The 20,657-nt window shown below is 40.6% G+C and overlaps 1 protein-coding gene across 1 annotated transcript in view; it reads right to left on the bottom strand.

Moving 5' to 3' along the window:
- The window catches only part of LOC120565923 (ephrin type-B receptor 1-like), a 98,457-nt gene that overhangs the window by 34,051 nt on the left and 43,749 nt on the right, over positions 1 to 20,657 (bottom strand). Inside the window, 4 exon segments of the mRNA XM_039812048.1 lie at positions 7,475 to 7,599; positions 8,965 to 9,040; positions 11,266 to 11,528; positions 18,381 to 18,536. Coding sequence (XP_039667982.1) covers positions 7,475 to 7,599; positions 8,965 to 9,040; positions 11,266 to 11,528; positions 18,381 to 18,536 — 620 coding nt within the window.

Genomic DNA, 20,657 nt, shown 5'->3' with positions numbered 1-20,657 from the left:
CACTATATGATGTCTTCTAAAATTATTGTTTCATATGAGCATTTTCTGATCTACCACCTCTATAAGCTGAGGTTAGGGACAAAAAAGAAACCAATGTTGACTGTTTGTAGGAGACCAGGGGCCTGTTTCACAAAAGCAGAATATATAAATCCAGGATAACTGATAAAGCGGTAGGCGTAACGTTAGTCTAATCTGTGCAGCCCCTGGCGCTTTCACGAGCGGCGCCAGCCGGGAGAACTGAGGGAAGCGACTAGGTCGAGCCGAACTGAAGTCATTCAGATAGATGCGCGTCCCCGGCTTTCATCAAAAGACCGCAAGGTCGATCACAGATTTACTGATGCCAAAATGGAGAATACGCGTTGTACATACTTTATACAGAGTGAGCAGCAGCTTCTTGTGGAAGTATGATGACGTGAAACACATTATTTGTATAAAAAGAAAAGAAACCGACCGACTGAATGCGTAATTGTAGCCTAAATATATACATTTACTGGCCACTGCTCTGAATTGAAGCCATCTTAATCATTCCATTCAAGGATTAGGCTACTAATCATTTTCACAAATTAACAGTCGTACTCTTTGCCTTAAAAGTAAGCAGAAGATAATGTTGCTCAGGAAATTTACAATGAAGATCAATTTTCTACAACGCTAGAATATGATGCGTAAATATCTCTTTCACTCTGTTCCTCCCTCTCTCTCATGGGCTAAAACATAAGTTTCCCAAGTCATATTAACTTCCACTGCTCGCTTTTAATGCAAAGTGTACAACTGTTCGTTTTAGCAAATGACAGTGACTCATTGAATGGTTTCAGTTAAGAGCAGTATTTCATAAATGTATATTTTTAGACTATCATTCAGTCGGTCCGCTATTATCTGCCACGCTTTTTCTCGCGTTTCATTTCTTTATGTTTTATAGAGGCCCGAGTTTCCTTCTCTACGTATTATATGCCTTGCTCCCTGTATATATGGACATAGAAAATAAAGACACTGAAGAAATTGGACTCTAAAATCTAGAAGCTATGAAGATAATTAAGTGATAAATTCCATGCACACTGTAAACATGAATGGAACAGAGTATATTCATCAGTTATTTCCCCCCAAATATAAGGTCAAAAACCATTGAGGTGTCCTCTCCCTGTTGTTACATGAATGTACAGTAGCCTACATCACTAGATAGTTACTGGTCCAGTGAACTAAGACTATCATTTGGGAGGATTGTACAATTAGGATATGTTCTTAAATTGTACAATCCTCCCAAATTATATTCCCAGTTTACTGGACAACATAAATTGTGTGCTAAGAATGCCAAATACAATGCACATGGAAGTGGAACAAACATGATCCTTATTGTTAAAGAATTAAAAAAAAATTAATCAACTAAAATAATCCAAGGTGCATTGGTCAACTATAGAAATGTACAGCATTGTATGTATTGCCCTTAGTAAGAGACTTAATTTAAAACACATTTGAAATTTTATCAGCCTTTTCTAATTATCTCAACAACTGCCATAATATATTCATCAAACTTCTAACAACAATATGAACAGCAGTCTTCATACAGCAATATAACAGTAACAATGACTGTCACATGAATAATTATAAATAAAAAAATAATGGTCACAACTTTAAATAATAACAGTACTTAAATAAACAGCAATATGCACCTGTTGTATTTTAATCCAGGCTGATAATAACAATAGGGTAAAACCACTGCTGGGTGATCAGAAAAGGCTCCAGAATTAAATAAATCCTGACTGTTAGCCTGGTCAGGAGCAGGCTAGCTGCACAGAATAAATCTCCATGGTGATTTATGTGCCTCCGCTTTCGTGAAACCGAATCAAGGCTTAATTCATCCAGGATAACTGGGAAATCCCGGCTTAATCCCTTATCTTGGTTTTGTGAAACAGGCCCCAGATAAACTGTGGTTTCTGCTGACAAAGTCAGACACTTTGCACAGCAAACTTTCCACCTGAGCTCCTTCGGAAGAGGTTTTGCGGCAGTAAAACAATGTCACACTACTGTAAGCGAGGACGGTCACTGTTTGCATGATCACAAAAGGTTAAAGGTGCCCTGCCACATGTATTTCATTACTTTATGGTAATGTCTTGACTCTGATTGGCTAACAGCTAGCCAATGAGAGCCTTTTTATCAGCATCCTTTACCCAGCGCAACTGGGTGAGCTCATGAATAGTAATGAGCTCAGGCAACATGATGTCAGACTGACCAGCTTTTGTAATTGGCCTGATTTCTCCACTTATTTATTTTGAGCTGACAAATGAGGTAGCAGTTCATTTTCACATTCACAACATAACACAAACACATATGGACCTAACATATTTCAAAAAATACAAGTAAAACCGGTTTTGTGTGGCAGGGCACTTTAACTGTCAGGAAGATTTTAGGCACTTCAACAAACAACAACGCCGCTGTTAAACATTCTGATGAGGGCATAATTGCATTTCACTTATTTATCTGTCAGTATGACAACAGGCTCAAAAAAAAAAATAGTATTCCATGAAAGAAAATCATTAATGAGGATTTTTAGAACCCAGCTTTTATTATCACTGGATCGGCATGTGTTGACCATTTTAGTAGCATTTTTTAAATGTGTGAGTAAGACAAGAAAGATCCTAGTCTGAATAAAAAATGCAAACATAAGTGAGGTAACAATGATAGAACTTTTGTAGGATACCAAGATTATATTGCACGTGGCCCGGTTGGCTCAGTGGGTAGAGCAGTCGCACATAAACAAAGAGGTTTATGCCTTGATGCAGAGGTTTGGGTCCGACCCGTGACGATTTCCTGCATGTCTTCCCCCTCTCTCTCCCCTTTCTCACCTAGCTGTCCTTTCCATTAAAGGTGGAAAAGCTCAAAAAATAATCTTTAAAAAAAAAAAATATATATATTGTACATACTTAATGCATATACCAGCATACATAAATTATTTCTTGATTTTGTTGAAAGCTGAATATTTTTTTAAAGCATCAACATCCATTAAGGCAAACTTAGTAGTAACAGTTTCCAATAAGAACATATATAATAAACAGTTTCAGTGCTGTATTTAGTTTAGTTATAGGATTTAGTACGTAGCATACACTGAACCAAGAGATGCAAGCACAATAAAAACGACACACACTCTCTCCTTTCTTTGTGCAGTGTAGTGAAATTATAGTCATATACTATGTTGTGCTGGAAAATTGAAATCTGTGAGCAAGCCCTCTGGAGTCATGGACTTTAGGACTGTGCCTGAGTGTTTTCATCAAGGAGAATAGATAAGAAAGAGAGCTGACAACAGTCTGGAGCATTTACAGTTTGTCGTTATGAATGCATCCCAGAATTGCAGTAAGTTATGGAAGCACAAACTCACTGACAGTATGTATTAAAAAGAAGAAAAAAATGAGTGCAGAGACTAGCAGTGGTATCCCAAAAACATGCCAAAAACCATTTTTTTTCAGTTTTGCAAAAAGGATAGCTAAATGGCAAGAAATCAAATGTGAGCTGTGGATGAGGAGGCAAGTTGTTCTTTTTGGTTTATCTCACAAAATCCCTTGTAGGTGATTTGCTCTTTGTTTTTAATCTGTCTGCAGTGAAAGTCTTTCTGTTTTTGCAGTTGGTGGCTCAGCTTCAGAAAAGATGAGGATATTCTTATGTTTAGCTTTGGGTGATAGATATGCTTTTAATTTAGCTTTCAGCCTCCAAACGCATTGCTTCCCACTAACTGAATTACAAAGAAAACAAGATATGGAGCCGCATTTTGTCCTTTCTTTGGAGTCTGTTTCTGTCCTGGAGCAGCAGTCTTTGATGAGAGAGCAATCAGGTTCTGCAAGTTTCACCCCTGAATCAAAGGCCCTCATTGGCGCCCCGGGTTTGACATTCTTTATGCAGGCTAGTTTGATCATTGGACAGTGAATTGTTTTGTGCCTCAGTCTGCTGGGTCATACACGTTCGGACCTTGTCCACTAAAGAACAGCTGGAGGCTTGACTGCTTCAGTCAGACAGCCTCACAGAGCAGAGTAGTAGGAGTTTTGATTTCAGCAGCAGCCACTAAAGAATAAATTGGTGCTTTGGTCTTCTTGACTTTAAGTGCAAAAAGCAGTGGAATTGAATTGTGTATCGTCACATTCACTTTTTTATTCTCTTTTGCATAACACTGACAATAAGGAGCCAGTTGAGATGGTTTGGGCATCTGATAAGGATGGCTCCTGGGCGCCTCATCTTGGAGGTTTTCTTTTCTTGGAAGGTCAAACTGGTAGGAGACCCTGGAGAAGACCCAGAACATGCTAGAGGGATTGTATATCTCATCTGGCTTAGGAAAGCCTCGGGATCCCCCAGGAGGAGCTGGAAGACGTTGCTGGGAAGAGGAAGATCTGGACTACTTTGACCAGCCCCGGATAAGCAGAAAAAAAAATGGTTGGATGGAGAAGTAGTGGAAGTGCCTCTTGCACAATGGTACAGAGTGGGAAGGATAAAGCCAACTACCAATGAGTTTGGTTAAAGGACATAATGGCACTTCTCAATAAGCACCTTTTCTGTCCATCAGTACATATGCTGATCATTGGCGATGGCAAAGAGAATACAAATAATCATTGTGGATATCTCTTGTTTCCATTCAACCTCAACTGCCTGGGACAGATCTTCAACATCTAAGCCTCGATGAATGGTCGGTTTCCTGCAGAGATGCGCTACTATCGGAGTCCATCTCTTTGGGAGGAAAGACTCTATACTTCATAAATGAATGGTACGTATAAAAAACGGTGGTCTGTGATGTCTTCTGGCACATATCGAGACACCACAGAGTCCACAGAGAGACTTGAAGGCCACATCAACAGTGAGCTAAGGGGAGATGAATCTTGGAAAAAATCTCACCCAACGAACAATGCAGCAACATAAGCGGCAGCAGTCCACAAACACTGTAACATTCCTCACCATGGACTTGGAATATGTGCAACCATCACCATGAAGAGCCTACAGTGAAAAACTGCGTGCGAGTTGTAAAAACGTGTCATTATATTATTGAGAAAATTAATCTCTTGTGATGTGATTATATTCATATAGAACGGCTATAAAAATGTAGTTTTATCTCCTGCAGTCATAAAAGATATTTAATGATTTAACTAGGATGGCGACAGTAGTTTCTTTTGACCAATTTTTTGGGTCTAATTTACATTTGTCTATATTACTGTCCATAATTGTTTGAGGTTCTGTTTCTTCTAGTGAATAAAGTGACGAGTGGCGTGCACAAGACACACAAGATGAGTTACTTGATGAGTTTAATTGGATCTTCCAGAGCCCACAGATCTTAATTAGATTCCACATTGTTTGTTACAGCTTATGAAACTACGGCCCCTCAAACTACATTGGTTGTTCATGGAAGAAACATTGAAAAATTTATTTAGGGCCCTATCCTGCACCCGGCGCGGCGCGGCGCAGCGCAGCACAAAGCCCGACGCAAGTGTCAAGGACTCTGATGAAGATGTAACCTTACATCGAAACGTTAGTCACTGTTATGCACCTTAAAAAAATAAAAGAATAAACTATAAAGTAAGAAGACATCTGTGTTGCACCGGCGATTCTTTTTTTACTCCTGACACAAGTGTCTTTGCTAGTTCAAGACCGATGCAGCAAATTAGTAAAATGCGCCTAGGCTTATGCACAGCGCGCGCACACTATGCTTGGGAAAGCGCCTGACTTTTAAAGGGAATGGGAGATGACACTCTGATTGGTTTATTGCATGTTACGCCCAAAACACACCTATGAATTAATGAAGACACTAAGTACAACCCTTTTGAACCATGCGTCCGGCGCACAGACCCTTTTTTTCCGCCTTTAAACTAGCAAAAGTGGATTTGGACACACCGTAAAACGCACCTGTGCCATGCACTTCACGCCGTGCGCTTAGATCGTTAAAATAGGGCCCGTAGTCTTACAGTTTGACGGGATCCCACTGTAGCCACTTATTAATTAATAGATGCTCATTTTTGCTGCATGACTACGATCAACAATGGATGTGTGCTGGAATAAAGAGAGGCACTGTATCACTGTAAAACCCTGTCAGTATGACAACAGGCTCCATAAAATATACACTGTGGCTCTAAGTTCAATCCAGACTTATTAGGAAATAATAATGTATAAAAGATGATGCATGAACCCATCGCTTTAATAGATGTCGAGCACAAGTGAGAGAGAACCTACATCAACGTCACAAATTATAAATCTAAGAAACATGTCGACACGTTTCTTCCTTTAGCTGCCCTTCATTAATCATCATGTCATGTCTATGAGGAGCAGCATTCAACACATGCCAGCCTCTGAACTACTACTAATAATAATAATGACTTTTTTTATTAACCATTAGTACTTGTGGTAGAGGAAATTCTATACTACATTTATTATAATAACAATAAGAATATTACAAAAATTATACATTACTGAGTAATCATTCTTTTGAGAGACATTGTGGTGAATGGACACATAAAAACAAACACACAAATCTCAAACACACTGCATCTGTCATGGAGTGTGTTTACACATGGGTTTCCCGGTTATGAGGCTTATCCTGGTTTTGATAATATTTGGGATATGATGTATGGATGCAACAGTATCACAGACGGTTTCTTTTGGAACACTCCAGCTAGCATATTCTGGTTTCATAACTGGGATAAGGGCTTATCCAGGTTTCTGAAATTGGGATATGGTGTCCACATGTTTAAACACAAAAATGGGATAGGCCTACTTCAAAAACCCAATCATAACCAGGATACTCGTGTCCGTGTAAACACACTTATGGTGTCACTGTTTTGTGTGTGCATGTGTAATGATAATGTCTACCAGTGGACGTTAGTGTATTCAGTTAATCATTTTAGTTATTCGCTTCAATGGCTAAAAAAAAAAGATCTCTCTAAATATCTATGCATACCTGAATCATGATAGGTGCTCCGGAGGGCAGCAACTAAAACACTAAAACATTTCCCAAAATGTTAAACAATTCCTTTAATCAAATATACCTTATTTATCTAATTACCTAGATGGCAATGTGTATGTTTCCTCAAGGTGTTTCATTCACCAACTGACCTCTAATTTTTGTAGTCCTCTGATTGGTTAATTTACAATTAACTTAATTTATCTATGAATACATAATTAACTGCTGTGACTTCTTTATATAGCCTACCTAAAAACCCTAAATAAACATTCCAGCTAAAGTGAGACAGTGTGCAGGAGTATTACTGACCAGCTAAAGTATTTGAGAAGCAGTGAGGCTGTTGCTGCTTCTCAGTGAGTCCTGATAATAGATGACTTAGATGTAGTTGATATTGATTCCCCTGTTTGATCGACTCTATAATAGATTACTGTCTGTGACCACAACACCCACACACACACACACACACACACACACACACACACACACACACACACACACACACACACACACACACACACACACACACACACACACACATTTATCATCCCACTCTACCTTGTCAAAGTATCGAATCTCGTAGTCAAGGATAATTCCGTTGGGCTGTTCGGGCGGTGGCCATGACAACGAGAAACTGCGGCTTGTTGAGCTCACTTGGTGCATTATGGGAACTACAGAGGGAGCTGTTAAAAAAAAAACACACACACACACACACACAAGTATACACAATCAATTATGCAGTTAAGAGATTCACGAGCATGCTTAAACTCCATAAATATGGAAATATAGTGTGTAATGTAATGACATATTGCCAAGGATTATTTACACCCAAAGGAGAAAAATGTTTCCTCATCCAGGCTCATGAAAACAAATTACTGCACTTGTCACTGATGGGGAACAAAGAGTTATGTCTGCAATGCATTTTTACCCATAATTTTAGGAACCAGAAGCTCTTGGCTATAATGTATTTCATGGTTTTGCCTCCCGGATCTTTTTATGAGATGGTTTTCATCATTTGTACTTCACTTGACAGCACATACAGTAAAGAGACACAGGGATTCAAAATGATGTATTCAGAATGTATGCATCTTACACAGCTGACTTATCAGGACATCAGAGGACCGCAATGATCCTTAGTAAATGCTGTGATACTTCATGCGCCAATTACTTCCTCTGTAGTCATAATTTGACAGCGTGAGCTAGCTGTCACCTAAAAACCTCAGTCATTTTTAATATTGACACGATTGACATTTGACAGGGTTCTCTATATATTATGTGAGTTTCGTAACCTAAGGTCCCATGAAATACGCTAACATCTATTTCATAATTTAAACCCCTCAGTGCAGTCAACCTGAAAATAAATCAGTTTTTGTTGAGTACTAAAAGATTTCAGGGATAAGAGAGGTTTGCATCCGGCAATGGGAACGCTCAGAAAGTGGCAGGGTGACTATGGATCATGTTTCGATTAGGAATGACCCTCGGTTGCTCTAGATGAGGTAAATTATGTGTTTTCCATCAGAGCAAAGCGGCTTTTAAATCTAAATTTGGGTAACGGTGGAAATATCACTTGTGGCTGTCTCTATAAAGTATTGATGAAGCAGTAACTCTGCTCACTTTATAGTCTTTAAGAATTACACTGTCAGAGACGGAGAGAGGGGAGGGCAGGGAGGGGAGGGGATGAAGGCAAGAAAAGGAGAACTGAGAGAGAGGCAGAGGGGAAGAGGAAAAGAGGAGGGAAGCTGTGGATGTGCAGGAAAGACAGAGAAGGGGGCAGAGAAAGGGAGGCAGAGGGAGAGAAATGACAAGCTTATAACATGTTTTATGAATTAAAAAGCTGTAGCTCAATTTCCTTTATCCCCCTAGCCATCCCTCCTTCGCATAATCCACTGTGCCCCAGGGTATGCTTACACACACACACACACACCCCGACGCTTACACACACACACACACACACACACACACACACACACACACACACACACACACACACACACACACACACACACACACACACACACACACACACAGCTTTTGCTCTCCCCACTCACCAGCCTGATTGGTTGTAATGTTGATTGACAGTTGCTGGGCGGGATAAGGGCTCTTGTTGGAGACTCCGTTTACTGCCTGTGGAGTAAAAAGTGTAATGGTCAGCTATTCCACCTTACTGTTGCTAGGCCTGTCAAGCTTTTCTATATAAAACTATTTATATAGGGTGTATCAAGAACTGCCCTGCTGAGTTACGGTTGCTAAGCTATAATTGGACAATCGCTGTTCAGGGTAGGGATTCCACACAGTCAATTATCAGCACCAATGACATGGTTTTCATTTCAGTGATTTTTTAAGTCTCACCATCTTTCTAATCTTACAAACAAAGACACAATTAACAGGTTCTGAGTGTGTTTTAAACACCGCCTAATTAGCTGCCACATATTGTTTGTCATGAGCTCAGTTAATCATTTTGACGGTCGAAACAATGTCTTCAGTCACAGCAAATCATTAAACAAAGGCATGGTAATTAGTGACGCTAGCTTAATGGCTTACTCCACGCTCTAATTCTATATTGTTTCTTTATCATTTCACATTTTTTATTTTGTGTTTCCTTGAGTTTCTGAAGATTAAAAAATGTCAGTTTTGTCAAAATATGGATGGATGGGAAAAAAAAATGGATGGATATCTCAATGGATATTCAGCTCTGTCTTTAATGGTGGTTGCCTTTAGTCATTATTGAGCTGTCCGTCCCACAACAGACTGCTTTCAAAATGAACCATATGTTGTATTCCTACAAAAATCATATTTTATTATTAATAGGTTCACTGGACTTTGACAAAGATTTGGCCACATTTAGATTAGATGAGACTTCACAACTGAGGACTGAATGGGGGAAGTAAGTAACACTCATCCTTCCCTTAACAATTACAATGCAGGTGACCTTGATTTAGACAACCGGCCTTGATGGTAAAGGCGTCCAATGGCAGAAGATTGAAGGTCCACCATTGTGGTGGCTTTTTAGGCATCAGCGTGGCCTTGTGGTTTGAGAGAACATGACATAAATGGAAATTGTGCATAAAAGCCTTCACTTCAGCGAGCATCTATGTAGCCTTAGTAACCTTGAGCACCACAGTGAATATAGCAGCTTTTTGCATATTAAGAGTTGATAACACACTAAGCGCCAAGGTTGTTTTCAGTCAGTATAACTACATTTTTGAGGGGCAACTTTATATCGTTAACAGTGATGTAAAAAGTTAAATTTCAGTGTAACTGTCTTCGATATTGTGCAACTAGTGGTGTGAATGATTAAAGAAATTCTCCGCTGAAATACTCTTCGTCTGTAGGCTTTAAAGGTGACTTTTTAAGGTTTGTTACTTGCTTCTTTGTGGAGGGTGGCAGCTGTACATATCCTGCATTCACAACAGTTACAATGGATTCCGATGACAACCTTGAGGCGTGGCCGAGTCTCTTTGTCAATACTGTGCCTGCTGCATAGCTTTAGAGCTATGAGGAGGCAACAGTGTTATGAAGAAGCATGTATGTAGCCATGAATGTTGTAAAGAAACTGAACAAATCAGCAGAAAAGCAGCAGATGTGAAGTTTCTTAAAGATCTTTGATACATTTGGACAAATTTTCTGGATGTGATTCTGGGTAGCCATCCATGTCCATCAACTGTTGTGAATCCAAACCTAACTACCAAGGTGACATCATGACTTATCTATATCTGTATCGCGTTATCTGTATGCTTTTTGAGCTATCCGTGTGTATGTCTATGCCATATACAGCGGACGGGTTGGGTTTAGGAAAAGAAGACCAGGACGCGGGACAACAATGGCACGGTTGGGTTTAGTAAAAGAAGAAAGCGACGGTTGGGTTTAGGAAATGTGACACGCGGGACACGATCCCCGGTCTCCTGGGTGAAAGTCCTGTGTTTGACCCATCCACCACTCCAACCAACCTCCCTATGTGGATTTTCGGGCTTCCATACTACTCGCTACTGTAGTTGCTCTTCATGCTACGTCATCTTCTTATTGAGAATCGTGCTGTGATCACGAAACATGCTTCCCATTGAAATACATTAGTTTTTTAAAAACCGTGTGAATTTTGGAGGCCAAACGGCGTTGAATAAACACGCTAAAAAGCGATTATGCGTCTTGATAACACGCCAAAATGGCATACAAATTGGCGTGTCATACATACGCCTCTTATTGAGATCAGTCTGTAACTACAGAAGGGAAAAGCTAACTTTCAAGACACCTCTCAAGCCTAAAGGCAGTTAGCGTGTGATACTCAAAATAAAGATATCATTACAACACTAAACAGCATGCTGAATAAACTTCTCTCTGCTCAGTGGACAAACCTGTATTTCGAAGGTGTAAGGTGTGTGGGCCCGCAGCTTGCTGATCTCCACCCTCGTTTCCTTTAACCCTTGCTTGTCTGAAACGAATACCACGCTGTCATCACATGGCTGACATGCCCGGCGCTCGCTACTGTGGCACCGGCGGCACAAAACGTTGTATGACATGTCGTCACGGTGCCCAGTGTCACGTGGGGGGTGCCACTCCAGCTGCACCGATGTCTGGTTGACGACTGAGACCACGTTGCGCGGAGCTGAAGGAACACCTAGAGAAAGACGATGAGGAGATTAAGGGATTGACATTTAGATTGGTTTCAGAGTCTGTCAATTTAAAGCAAATTAGTGCTCCACACCTGGATGCAATCAAACTTCATTATGGTAAGGACTTGAGAAAATAATTTGTTTTTTTCATTAAGCAGTGCCTACTAATGACTTCCATAAGGATATGTTTTTATTATCACAGGATGTCTAGTATTTTATAGCTAAGAAAGCTGTTGTATTAGCAGTGCATCACAGTGGCCGGTATGTGAGAGCAGTGTGGAGGCATTCCCAGCGGACCGCGAGATATTCGCTTTTGACAAATTGACAAAAAGTTTATCGCATTAGAATCGCTAACTCCACCTTTAATCAAGAAAATAATTTGAAGATAAATCTATACTGGTAATACACATTACTTGCAGCCCTGTTTTACATACAAAACATAAGATCTGACGAAGCAGAATACTTCTTCCACCCCTGGGGGGGGGCGGCAACAGAAAAGAACATCTCAGTTTGTGAATTAGAAGAACCTTTGCTTCACCCTGTTTGCCAGGATTATAATCTACATCAAAGTACGGACAGTGGTAAACACTCACGGCCACAGAAAAAGGGACAAATCACATCTTAACTTAGAGTGAGTTCTCTGGTCAAGAAAGAAATGGACACTTCACACTGACCAGTGAATATGAGGACATCATCACCTAACTGAAGGAGGCAGATGACCGCTCACCTAGAGCCAGGCTCTGTTCAAGGTTTCTGCCTGTTAAAAGTTTTTCTCTTGGGAGAATTGTTGGGTCTCTGTAAATTGTAGCGTGGCCTGACCCTACTCTATCTGTGAAGTGTGGTGAGATAACTTCTGTTATGATTTGAAACTACAAATAGAATTGAAATTGAACTGCCAGTTGCAGTTTCCAACCAGTATTGCTGGTACAGATGTAGGGAATTCAGCCAACTCTGTCTCTAACAGCCAGAAGGTGACCTAACAGCTCACTGCCAGCCAGAGAATATTTTTTCCTGTCACTTTGGTCGGCCAGCTTCTCTCTCTTGCTGGTTCTCTTGCTTTTCTGTCAGCTCATCTCTTTGATCCGAGGAAAAACTCTGGCTTTTAGCGTGTTCTATTGAGTCCTAAAAGCACACCCAGAGTTTTCACAAGGTTAAACCTAGCGCGTTCACTTCTCCTTGACTGTTCACACATCACAGACCCGCGACACACACAGACACACTCATACTACATGTTGGAACATGAAATGAAATTGATATTCAACCTCGACATATGTTTAATCATCAGAGTCCTAAGAAACGTCTGAGATGGCCCTGTGGAATATGCATACAGTATAGTATAGTGTATTACAGCCCGACTGCAGAATCAAAGTGCTAACAATCAGTGACAGATTGAAAATCTAAAGCAGCACCATCTTAGAAATATTCCTATTGAGAGAGAATCTGAGCATTCATAAATATATTCTCACAATAATTGACACAGATATTCACAAAATTGTACTTTTAATCTGAATAGCATAAATACTTATTGTATAAATGAATTTATACTTAAAATAATTATTTGACACTGTCAGACACCCACAAAGTCCACAGCAAATGCACATTAAAATGCACAAATGTAAGAAATGGTCACAATTTAAACCTTGTGCGGCATTTTTGTCTCCCCCACTCTGGCAGTGAGAGTAATTACACACACTGTCGATGCGTGCTTATGATGTATGCCTGCAGGTGAGCTTGCTGCATTTTTCTCCCGGGAACGCTTTCTTCAACTCTATCCGAGCAAATAAAGGCAGAGGGAAAGAAAAGGCAGAGTAATGGAGTCGTTAGATTAGGTAATTATCTATTCCAAAAATGTAGACTATTTTCAACCACAGAAAAGTGTATTCCAGCAAAACAGTGTTTTTAGAAGGTTGTTACAGCTATTTACTTAGCGATAGGTAAGTGGACAAGTAAGTGGAATGAAAATTAAGCTTCAACTATAGTAAGTTAAAGTAATATGTTGCGCATCGCGCCTAATAGCTGCTTATTGACTTTACTTCAGAGCAAAAGCTACATGTGTCTTTCGACACTACAAAATAAGTAGTGCTAGCTACAATTTTTCCTTCTACAGTAAAGGCCAAATGTTTGGACACACCTTCTCATTCAATGAGTTTCCTTCATTTTCATGACTATTTACATTGTAGATTCTCACTGAAGGCATCAAAACTATGAATGAACACATGTGGAATTATGTACTTAACAAAAAAGTGTGAAATAACTGAAAACATGTCTTATATTTTAGATTCTTCAAAGTAGCCACCCTTCGCTCTGATTACTGCTTTGCACACTCTTGGCATTCTCTTGATGAGCTTCAAGAGGTAGTCACCTGAAATGGTTTTCCAACAGTCTTGAAGGAGTTCCCAGAGATGCTTAGCACTTGTTGGCCCTTTTGCCTTCGCTCTGCGGTCCAGCTCACCCCAAACCATCTCGATTGGGTTCAGGTCCGGTGACTGTGGAGGCCAGGTCATCTGGCGCAGCACTCCATCACTCTCCTTCTTGGTCAAATAGCCCTTACACAGCCTGGAGGTGTGTTTGGGGTCATTGTCCTGTTGAAAAATAAATGATGATCCAGCAAACCGGATGGGATGGCATGTCGCTGCAGGATGCTGTGGTAGCCATGCTGGTTCAGTATGCCTTCAATTTTGAATTAATCCCCAACAGTCACCAGCAAAGCACCCCCACACCATCACACCTCCTCCTCCATGCTTCACGGTGGGAACCAGGCATGTAGAATCCATCCGCTCACCTTTTCTGCGTCGCACAAAGACACGACGGTTGGAACCAAAGATCTCAAATTTGGACTCATCCGACCAAAGCACAGATTTCCACTGGTCTAATGTCCATTCCTTGTGTTTCTTGGCCCAAACAAATGTCTTCTGCTTGTTGCCTCTCCTTAGCAGTGGTTTCCTAGCAGGTACTTGACCATGAAGGCCTGATTTGCACAGTCTCCTCCTAACAGTTGTTCTAGAGATGTGTCTGCTGCTAGAACTCTGTGTGGCATTCATCTGGTCTCTAATCTGAGCTGCTGTTAACTTGCGATTTCTGAGGCTGGTGACTCGGATGAACTTATCCTCAGCAGCAGAGGTGACACTTGGTCTTCCTTTCCTGGGGCGGTCCTCATGTGAGCCAGTTTCATTGTAGCGCTTGATGGTTTTTGCGACTGCACTTGGGGACACATTCAAAGGTTTATGCAATTTTCCGGACTGACTGACCTTCATTTGTTAAAGTAATGATGGCCACTCGTTTCTCTTTACTTAGCTGATTGGTTCTTGCCATAATATGAATTCTAACAGTTGTCCAATAGGGCTGTCGGCTGTGTATCAACCTGACTTCTGCACAACACAACTGATGGTCCCAACCCTATTAATAAGGGGAAAAATTCCACTAATTAACCACACACACCTGTGAAGTGAAAACCATTTCAGGTGACTACCTCATGAAGCTCATTGAGGGAACACCAAGGGTTTGCAGTGCTATCAAAAAAAGCAAAGGATGGCTACTTTGAGGAATCTAAAATATAAGACATGTTTTCAGTTATTTCACACTTTTTTGTTAAGTACATAATTCCATATGTGTTCATTCATAGTTTTTATGCCTTCAGTGAGAATCTACAATGTAAATAGTCATGAAAATAAAGAAAACACATTGAATGAGAAGGTGTGTCCAAACTTTTGACCTGTACTGTATATATAAACTCCTGTGATGTTGTATACAGTTGCTGCCTAGTCGCTATGGTCTCTCCCCCCTTCCTGCCCCTTTTAGCTCTGGCTTGTCGACGTAAAACGCATCACTTCCGTTGTGCCAGTGCGGGAAAGTCGCCACCGAGACACCACAACTCTGCAAAATACAGAGAGCTTTCCCTGGCGGCGATAGGCTTAATCAGCATTGTGTGAACTCGTTTGGCAAGGGCTTGAATGTAATGTAATATAATAATAAATAATGTAATGTAAGTTACGCACTGCGCAGCTTTAAATTGACCATTTTTACTGCTGCAACAAGAGTAACGCGTTCACTTCAAAGAGTTATCTGTACTGCAGTCTCCAATCCCACTCTGAGCTTCATCACTATGTTGTAAGTGGCTTTCACAGTATCAATCTGAGCTATACACAAAAATACACCTCGAAAAAAAAACACACACATATGCAGTACACACACACACACACACACACACACACACACACACACACACACACACACACACACACACACACACACACACCTTTGCAGACCATGAGGCAAGTTGAAGGAATGATTAAATGTCAGACAACTATCCACACACTCCAAGCTCACTCTTCTATTTCTCTGATCGGATTTTATATCGGATTGAGTTTTTAACAAATAAAAATAAACTGAAGCTTCTTCTTATATTGAAGTTCTGTGCCACAGTTTTTTTCATTACTGTTGTGTTTAAAAAACAAACAAACTTGTGACTCAATTTGTTTTTGCCCTTGAATTGAAAGTACCAAGGTAATTCACAAAGTTGTGTAGGATGAGTAGGTTGACACCTGACACCCTTTCACTGGGAAAGTTGATTTTTCTTCTTCTGTCAGCATCAATTTGAGAGTGTGCTGCCGCTTGTTTGAGGTGAGGCTTTTCATGTGCTTCCTCTGCTGACAGAATAGGTTGATCCTAGAATTGTTCCATCACCACTGAGGCTGTTTTATGTTCCCTCTGTAATATACTGCAATAGATGATCAGTAGCGACAGGGTTTGATTGCAATAACAGTAAAGGAATTGCAAATATTGCAGGATGTAGCCCCAACAATATATAATAATAATAATAATAATAATAATAATAATAATAATAATAATAATAATAGGTTTTAGTTTAAGAAATCTGTGGGTGACAAATCATTTCATTTGTTGCCTCCATGGATGTTTTCATGGATTACTATGTCACTATTTTACAACAACATTGACTATGCCTCTAAGGCTACTTCCACAACTACCTCTGGTGCATCTGACCTATTGGTTTTGGTTTATATAGACTGGAGAGGAAGCTATTAATCGAACTCCTGGGAAACTGGACCAAGACTTCCTGAAAAGTTGGTTTTCGATTTGCTTCCGGTGTGGTTTGTTTGGGGGGTGAGCACAAAGCAAACCAAGTAGATAGATAGTAGATAGTACATACAGTAAGTCATTTTAGCATGAAATCAAAAGATTAACTACTATTAATTCTATCTCATGATTGGAAACTGTCAAAAAAGCGATCTATGTTGTATGCATGTATGACATGCGTGTATATGTGCATTTTGACATTGTTGGCAAGTGTGTTGTGTGATGCAGCTGTCATGTCTGCCTCCGCTCTTATTGTGTTTTCTGTTTGTTTTCATGATTTCCTGCTTTATTTTGATATTCACTGTTTGACTTCCTGCCTTTGTTTGTTTCCCGCCGTTTTTGTTCACCTGTCTCCGCCCTAATATCACCTGTGTGTAGTTGTCTTCCCATCCCCCGTGTATATATACCCCCCTTGTTTCACTTGTTCCCTGCCAGATTGTTGTAGCTCCATGTGTGACTCACTTTCCAGCGTTCCCTTGTTTAGTTTCCCAGTGTATCCAGACCTTTTGCCTGTATTATCGACCACGTCACCTGGCTGTTGGACTTGTACCGTTGCCTGCATTGTTCTTGGAGCAATAAACCGCTTACCTTTATGCTTGATTCCTGAGTCGTGCATTTGGGTCCGCCATTGTATCCTGACAGCAGCGACTTGGAGCCCAAGACTATACAGTATATCTTATCTTATCTTAAAAGTAGGGCATGGACAATATTCACAGCCATGATGCATATTACACTGAGAGAAATTTCCACAGTTTTTGGGTTACCTTTCATATAGTCTTGACTCACTGGATGTGGACTGTTGGAATAAGCCTGCCATTGGCTGCCTATTTCAGAAGAAATTTGCCTACCTTTGCGCTATCTCCGCTATCTATTTTGCAAGGGCGTCATCAATGCATCCAGGGTTTAAAAAATAAAAATTTCAAAACAAGCCAAAGCATATTTTCCCCCCAATTCCAGAATGAAAATAGGTGCAGCCAGACCATCCTCCAGTGCTGACATAGGGGAGAGGGTCCGGTAATCCGGGCAGAATGTTGCAAATTCATTCATGAATGTAAAACAGAAAAATAATGAGCCACTAAATGAATCAGAGCTTTTCTAGCCTTAAAAAAAACATGAAGTTGTATCCAGGTCACCAGGACGTGCGCACGCGCACACACGCACACACGCACACACACACACACACACACACACACACACACACACACACACACACACACACACACACACACACACACACACACACACACACAGTTTCACAGTTTTAGACTAGCTACAGAGACAGTCCAAAATGATTCATGTCTCAACCTACTTATACCATCTCTCTGTGGAACACAGAGGCAGCGTTTTTCAAACTCTGTGCCTCATCTTGCATAGCAATATAGCCTCTTCGACACACTAAACACAAAGCCTGAGGAGTGTGGCAGTGTTATTACTTACAGCTCCCCAAATCCCCAAACAAGGACGGGAACATTGTGGCACACTCGCTCTGAATGAGGTGCATGAAATTAGGGTTGTAATGGTAAATTAAAGCAGATATTGGCCTTTAATTCAATGATGAGGTATTGGACTGTCAGTGCCAATGCCAACCACTGACATGCTGTAATATGCAGCTATTGGTAACTTCAGTCCAAAAGTCTGGCTTCACAAGACAGTCTTGGTGCCCCTGAAGCATTACCATAGTCAGCTACATCACTGAGAGGTTTATAGAGTATGTATTTTTGTTTGTGTGTGTGTGTTTGTTTGACAGAGAGAGATTGACTCACTGGTGCACACGTCCTCTGGTTTGTCCATGTCTCCACGGTAATAGCCGTTGCGACAAACGCAGATGGTGGCGGCCTCGATGGTGGAGCGACTGTTGAGCGGACATTGCTTACATAATCCTGCCCCCTGGAACGACTTAAAGGTCCCCTGAGGGCAAGCTGAAGAGAGAGAGAGAGAGAGAGAGAGAGAGAGAGAGAGAGAGAGAGAGAGAGAGAAACACATAAAAAACAATACACAACTCAGCCTCCTGAACATGAACGAAACACTACAAATAGGCTACGATTGTGCACCTTTTGTTTGTCTTGATTGCAAGACATTTGGCAAACTTTGTTTTAGAAAGACGCTATACCAGTGGAGTTACTACTGGTAGTTTAAGGTTGACAGAGCACAGAAGGGTGCTTTCTGAGGATTGCAGTACATTATCTTGTTCAGACAAGATACACAAAACTATTTTGTGTACTACCACAAACTGAGCGTCACACTGATTATGTCTGGTGTAGAATATGGTTTCATTTCTCTGGTTCCTTTATCTGGGTCAGAGTTGTTTCTGTCCATAAATATTGACAAAATTATTCTTTGTGACATGAAACACATACATGAATTCTTAAACGTGATGATTCATCCAGGAACGGCTTGTTCTGAGCATACAGCACATGCTTGTTATTCAGCTTGTATACACCGGTTTGGATCATTTGCACTGCAGTCCGCTTGGGATAAGACAAGGCTGAAAATGGAGGTCGGAGTCAGGGTGTCACTTCTGCAGTGAGATTAAGGGGATACCTGTTTCTCATCTACATTGTTTAGTAGCCTGTTTGAAGGCCCTCCCTTTCAGTTCATTAAATTTGAATGCCAAAGCAGGTGTTGTTACTTGTCCCTCTGCAGCCTTAACGCTATAGTACGTAGTTTCTGTCTCCTCCATGAGGAATTCTTAGTAATAAAACTGTCGGCGCGTCCACATGATACAAGCCTTAAGTGATCGTGCACCCACCCCTCCCTCAAACAGTTGCTAGTACCCAAGGAGGACACAGAGGATTAAAAAAACACGATGGACTCTTCAGAAGAGGTAATTATCTTCACTCGAGGTTCTGCGCGAGGTAGTCACCGGATGGATGTTCATTAATATCAAAAAGTTACACACTAAAGCTTTAAATTTGAGGAAGAACAGCACCTATTTTTGAAGCATTTACACATTTCTGAGCCTTTGAAGTTATCTCCACTGGATCATCTCCATATAACACCAATCTGTTACAAAATGACCTTCCAACTTCCAACACTACAGAAGTCAGTTATAACTATGTGTTGTGCATTGCTCGCCTGTTCATTTAGGGGGAAGCTTCAGGAAACGTTCACACAGTTCCACAAAAAAATGTATATATTTCTTTTTTAATTAATTAAAAGGATATCACTCATCACCATTACTGGACTTCCTTAGAACTGCCTCTTGACCCTATTATATTCTCTGTAGAGTTTCTATCCAAAAACAATATGTTTCTGAGATTCCAAAGATGTATGCATCATCCCCTTTTTTCCCAGCTGGTCCCGCCAAAAGAATTGTTGCATTTTTTTATTTTTGGCATAAATAATTAATACCAATAAAGCCAGATCTTTAACTGAATATAATGCCAAAGACTAAAATCATGGCTGCTACCGTCTCAGTTAAATGTACAAATCATATTTTACTGGCTCTTTGAACAAAATAAGCATCCTGATCCGTTTCAGTTTAAGTTCGGTGGGAATATTTATTTAACCTTTATTTTACAAGGCATGTCTCTTAAAATCACAATTTCAAAGTCCTTGCCAAAAATGGTAGCACAATTTACAAATATTAAACAAAGCAGGGCATCGGGTGAAATCTGAAAAAGCTGTCAGAGCAGCTGCTTCGTTTTCTAGGTTTAAATCTCAATAAAACCCAAGGACAGTTTGGCAGCTGTTCGTCTATTCAGGTGCAGGAAGAGTTTATGTTCATTCAGGCTAGAGTATATTACATGCTTTGTTTGAGGCATTTTGATAGTACAGTAGCTGAGGTTACCCATGAAACATTTGCAAGTAGGTTAGCAATTGAACCCTTCAAAACTCAAATTTCTGCAGAAACGCCGCCACCACTAGCCTGGTCCTACCAGAGTCTGGCCACTCTCCAATGACAAGTGTTAACTTCCTTGAAGGCGGGTACTTTAAAACTATTGGATCCGCCCAGAGCCACTCTGGATCTGCCATAACCAATAGCTAACGTTTGGTCGTGACATATGTCACGCGCATGTGCAACAAGAGGGGAGACCAAC

The sequence above is a fragment of the Perca fluviatilis genome, chromosome 9 (assembly GCF_010015445.1).
Source record: "Perca fluviatilis chromosome 9, GENO_Pfluv_1.0, whole genome shotgun sequence".
In the NCBI taxonomy this organism is placed as follows: domain Eukaryota; kingdom Metazoa; phylum Chordata; class Actinopteri; order Perciformes; family Percidae; genus Perca; species Perca fluviatilis.
The sequence above is the reverse complement of the archived record's forward strand: the minus strand, read 5'-3'. Positions and strand labels throughout refer to the sequence as shown.